General features: G+C 41.0%; 1 protein-coding gene across 1 annotated transcript; it reads right to left on the bottom strand.

Annotated features, from left to right (window-relative positions):
• Positions 1 to 1,346: 1,346 nt before the first annotated feature.
• On the bottom strand, positions 1,347 to 2,470 carry LOC121980735 (myb-related protein Zm38-like). Its single transcript, XM_042532923.1, has 2 exons — positions 1,946 to 2,470; positions 1,347 to 1,881 (listed from the first exon to the last, which is right to left on the bottom strand). Exons 1-2 carry the CDS (start codon positions 2,206 to 2,208, stop codon positions 1,527 to 1,529), a joined length of 618 nt encoding a protein of 205 aa, XP_042388857.1. The 5' UTR covers positions 2,209 to 2,470; the 3' UTR covers positions 1,347 to 1,526.
• Positions 2,471 to 5,583: the final 3,113 nt, after the last annotated feature.

A 5,583-nucleotide genomic window follows, 5' to 3' on the forward strand; every position in this document is an offset into this window, starting at 1 on the left:
CCAGTTTATTAGACATCTGGTCAGCCCGTCGACCTATCTGGACCTCCTACTAGATATTCGGTCAGCCCGTCGACCTATCTAGACTTCTCGCCAGATATCCAGTCGGGCCTTTGACCTATTTGAACTTCTCGCTAGATATCTCGTATCCGGTCGACCTGTCGACTTATTTGGACTTCCCGCTAGATATCCGATCGGTCCATCGACCTATCTAGACTTCTCACCAGATATCCGGTCGGCTCATCGACCTATCTGGACTTCTCACCAGATATTCGGTTGGCTGATCGACCTATCTGGTTAACTCCTACATACTTGGTAAAATAGTTAGATCACAATTATACCTAACTTAACTTATTTGTTATTCATCAAAACCTGAGTTAGACCGTTAATGCAAATTGCACCAACACAAGCTTGTCTTGATTTTTTTTTAATGAGTTTAAATTTAGTTTGAGCTTGGTTCATTTAGATGTTATCGAGCTTTTAATTCAAACTTATATGATTGATTATCGAGTTTGATAATTCAAACTTATTTATTTATTTTTTTAAAATTATTTTTTATTTATTTAACATATTAATAAGAATTTTATTAATAACATACTTCCTGAATATTGTTCACGAATGTTATTTATGAAAACTATTTAAAATCATTATTTATGAATCTTAATAAGTCAAATACATATGTGTTCAAGTTTAATTATTTAATTTAATGAATTATTTAAATTTATTTATTTAATCGATCTCATGTGTATTGAACGAATATAAATAAATTATTATCAAATTAAATATTAAATTTATTCATTAAATATTGGATTCATTTATGACCTTAGTTTTGGACGAAATCTTCATGATTTATTCCTGTTAAAAAAAAAAAACGTAACTAAGGGACCTTCAAAATGATGAACACGACCACAATTACATTTCCCAATATCGACCATTTGTAGAGGATTTTGATTTTTGCAAACCTTTGATAATTATTCAAAAGTGCGTAAAATAAAAATAAAATAAAATATAAATGTTTTAATATTAATAATTTAAAAAGGTAATTTAAAAAATTGTCAGGTTTTAAATGCATTTCTAAAAAAATGCGAAAAAACAAATACAATTTGATAATGATAAAATGTAATCTGGCCAGCCAAAATTCTAATTGATCCGATTTTGATCAACAAAATTTATTGTATAAAATTTGATGGTATTATCACCGATGATATCAATTGATTGACATTGGGAATAGAATTATCTATTAATTACTGTCCCATTAAAATACAACTGTTTACAGATATAATAATTTTAAAATAAAAATCAAATAAAATAAATTAGCAAACAGATATTTTATTAAAAAAAATTAAATTAATGCGACCGAACTTTCGAATTTAATTAGATTTAACCAATTTTTCTCATTCCTATTCCTATTTAATTTAACCAAATTCAATTGGGATCAGTATGATGATAAATAGCCGACAGAAATAGAATTGATCGATCTATCTTTTAGTTTTGAGAAGATTATTTATTCCAATTCCTTTTAGTTTGTCTCAGTTACTCTCAATTTTCGACTTCAAGAATCCAGATTTCAGCCCTGCAAACGCATCCGCCGTCGTCGCCGTCGACGGAGAGCTTAAGCACAGGTCGAGGTTCAGGTCAGGGCACCTGAACTCATCGTGCGTTCGCCGCGGCCCCTGCTCTCTGCTGCTGATCGCTACCTTCCCGTTCTGCCCGTCTTCGCTCTTGGAGAAACTTACGGTGAAGTCCAATGCCGGAGCGTGGATCGGCCGGTGGGTCGCCGGATCGATTCCCCGGTCTAGTAATTTTCTCCTCATGTGCGTGTTCCAGTAGTTCTTGATCTCGTTGTCCGTTCTCCCGGGCAATCTTCTCGCGATAAGAGACCACCTGTCGCGATTCAGTCGACTGGTAACGGTTAGATGTAGACGGCGACGTGAAGATGAAGGCTTACTTGTTGCCGAAGTGGCCGTGGAGCTTGACGACGAGCTCTTCCTCCGCCGCGGTGAAGTTGCCGCGCTTGAGGCCGGGGCGGAGGTAGTTGATCCAGCGGAGGCGGCAGCTCTTGCCGCACCGTAGAAGGCCGGCCGCCTTGGGAAGCGATCTCCAGCAGCCTTCGCCGTGGCCGCGAATGTACTCGGCCAGGCGCTCGTCTTCCTCCTTCGTCCAGGCGCCCTTGTTGTTGTGCTCCTTCTCGCAGCACGGCGACCTCCCCATCGCCAGATCCTCTGCAAGTTCAGTTCAATGATCGATCGATCGATCGAGCAAAATCCCTAAATAAGTGTTTGGTCGGGATTAAAAATCGCATCGAAGCATGTCACTGTGGGCCTTCACTTGCGTGAGCAGTTCACAAATCGAAACGCACCAACCGAGGTAGGTTGGAACTAAGTGCTCAGTCCCCTTGTTTCTGCTTAGAAAACGCCACCGGATTAGGTTTCCGTCAAACAATCCTGACCAACTTTTTCACTCCCCTTCTTCTTCCTGTTTATGCCTTTGCCGCATGAATCATACTGCCTATTATTTTTTTTTTCCCTTCAAATAAACTTGTTGTTCAATTTTCTCAGTGATTTGGATGAATTAATAAATATTTTTTTTAATGAATGGTGGACCGAATTTCAATTACTTAGATAAAGACTTAATTATTATTAGTATATCCCTGAAAATTATAATATGAACAATAGATTATTATCTGAAGATCGATAAAAAAATTTTAGTGAGCCGAACCGATTATCCAAGTACGATATTACTTGTTTCATCATAAACAGTGGAGTATTAAAATGCTTATAATTCTTGATTATCTCCTAGCGATCGGAGGGATATTTTTATGGGGACGAGTTGATCGTTTCAAGTTTGATGATACCTGACTTGATTAATCATTTTTTTATTATTATATTATTTTGAGGTAAAAATAAGAATCCAAAATATACTGATCTCATCCGAAAGTTGGGTCAGATGAGAGTACCGGTGACAATGACAAAAGTGTTAACGGAGAGAGAAATCTAGGGGCTAGTAGAGAGGATCACTTATGGTACTCACGATTTTGCAAACACCACATGCCAAATACCTGGAAGTGAGAATCAGGGAAGAGATCCCTGGTGCAGGGCCTCAGACGCTCAAGTCAGAAGAGAGGTCGAACAGAAAAAAAACTAAAGAATAGTAAACGCGTGTGATATGGGTTAGGTTTTAAGGGTCTTCAGATGAGGAAAGAAAAGGAAGAAAGAGTCAAAGGAGGTAGGCCAATAACGGCCGAAACATACTTTCAGAACAAAGGTAGGCCAATATCGGTCGATACATGCCTGCCGTATGAAGGTAAGTCAATATTGGTCGGGACATACCTTCAGAACAAAGGTAAACCAATATTGGTCGATACATGCTTGCCGTATGAAGGTAAGCCAATAACGACCGATACATACTCCAGAGCAAAGATAGACCAATATCGGCCGATACATGCCTGCCGAACGAAGGTAGGCCAATATCGGTCGATACATGCTTGCCGTGCGGAGGTAAGCCAATATTGGTCGGGACATACCTTCAGAACAAAGGTAGGCCAATATCGGTCGATACATGCCTGCCGTATGAAGGTAAGCCAATATTGGTCGGTACATACCTTCAGAACAAAGGTAAACCAATATCGGTCGATACATGCTTGCCGTATGAAGGTAAGCCAATAACGACCGATACATACTTCAGAGCAAAGATAAACTAATATCGGTCGATACATGTCTGCCGAACGAAGGTAGACCAATATTGGTCGATACATGCTTACCGTGTGGAGGTAAGCCAATATTGGTCGGGATATACCTTCAGAACAAAGGTAGGCCAATATCGGTCGATACATGCCTGCCGTATGAAGGTAAACCAATATTGGTCGGGACATACCTCTAGAACAAAGATAGACCAATATCGGCCGATACATGCCTGCCGAACGAAGGTAGGCCAATATCGGTCGATACATGCCTGCCGAACGAAGGTAGGCCAATATCGGTCGATACATGCTTGCCGTATGAAGGTAAGCCAATAACCACCGAAGATAGACCAATATCGGTCAAGAGGGTTCTTTCGAGCAAAGAACCCACACAGTTCCTTCAATGAATACCTTAGAAACATGTTGAATAAAATATTATTTTTTGACACAACAAAGATACAAATAGAAGTCACATGAAGAAGAATCATACATGAATATATCGAATAGAATAATTCATGATAGAGAATATATATTTTGGCGGGAAATATGCTTTCAGCTTGTCTTGCAGGCACTAAACGACAAAGAAGGTACATCTGGGGTACAAAAAAGATTCCTTAAAAATTATCTTCCGCAAGGGCGCAGCTGACGTCATCTCATAATGAACTCTAACAAACCGGGGTCCACTTCATGGCTACGGAGGTTACATGAAGTGGTATAAAAGGGGGAATCCTCTCCGTTGGTTGGGTAAGTTCACATCATTGTGTACTTTCACAACCCTAATTTTCTGGCTACTGTTCATCTTCTTTATTCTTCCTTCCTTGACATCAAGAGAGATCACAAACTTGAGCGTCGGAGGGCCTAGCCAGGGATTCCCACCCCGGTCTTAGGTCACTGACGTTAGTGTTGGTTGGTCTCTTGTGCGCAGGGAGCCTCGGGAGCTTGGGAGTTCGACTTTCTCCTATATGGACGGGGATTTCTTCCTACTTATCAGATTTCCTTCGGTGACTCTGGTTTTCTTCCTATTCGCTTTGGGTTTCTCGGGTCGAGGTCCTACCGGCATTATTCTTCATCAGTACGATGGGTTTCCTTCTTCCGGATCTCCTTCACGGTTAGCCTCTCAGACAGGATCAAATTTGGCGTCGTCTGTGGGAAATTCACCTGAATCTAAGACTACGTGATGGAAGAAGCTGGGAAGTCGAACCTACTTACTATCAGTCGCGAGGATTTGGATCTCCTCATTAATTCTCATGTTCAGAAAGCCCTACAACAACAGCAGCAACAACTGCAAGCTCATACTGGGGCCACTCTGCCGACGGCTCATCATCCGGCGATATCAACTACTGAACCTCAGAAAGGAAAGGAGATAGAAGAAGAAGAACATTTATATTTTCCTCCAGCTACTGTTTCTCCAACCAGGCGTCCACGAGCCTTCCTTCGCACTCCCTTAGATCCAGGGGGTAAGAAGCCTGTTGATCATGTCTGAGAAGCTGACCGCGAAGGAGATCCGGAAGAAGGAAACCCACTGTAATGATGAGGAATAATGCCGATGAAACCTCGACCCGAGAAACCCAAAGCGGATCGGAAGAAAACCAGAATCACCGTAGGAAATCTAATAAGTAAGAAGAAATTCCCGTCCGAATAGGAGAAAACCGACTTTTCAAGCTCCTGAAGCTCTCTGCGCACAAGAGACCAACCAACACTATCGTCAGTGACCTAAGACCGGGGTGAGAATCCCTGGCTAGGCCCTCCGACGCTCAAGTTAGTGATCTCTCTTGATGTCGAGGAAGGAAGAAGAAAGAAGATGAACCGTAGCCAGAAAATTAGGGATGTCCACTTACCTAGCCAACGGAGAAGATTCCCCCTTTTATACCACTTCATATAACCTCCGTAGTCATGAAGTGGACCCC

Source organism: Zingiber officinale, chromosome 5A (genome assembly GCF_018446385.1).
Source record: "Zingiber officinale cultivar Zhangliang chromosome 5A, Zo_v1.1, whole genome shotgun sequence".
In the NCBI taxonomy this organism is placed as follows: Eukaryota; Viridiplantae; Streptophyta; class Magnoliopsida; order Zingiberales; family Zingiberaceae; genus Zingiber; species Zingiber officinale.

What these genes read in the sequence shown, in the direction of transcription:
- LOC121980735 (XM_042532923.1), bottom strand. Translation starts at nt 2,208, where the DNA reads ATGGGGAGGTCGCCGTGCTGCGAGAAGGAGCACAACAACAAGGGCGCC. An exon ending in CACGGCCACTTCGGCAACAA is followed by an intron (nt 1,882 to 1,945) that starts GTAAGCCTTCAT and finishes GAATCGCGACAG; the next exon opens with GTGGTCTCTTATCGCGAGAA.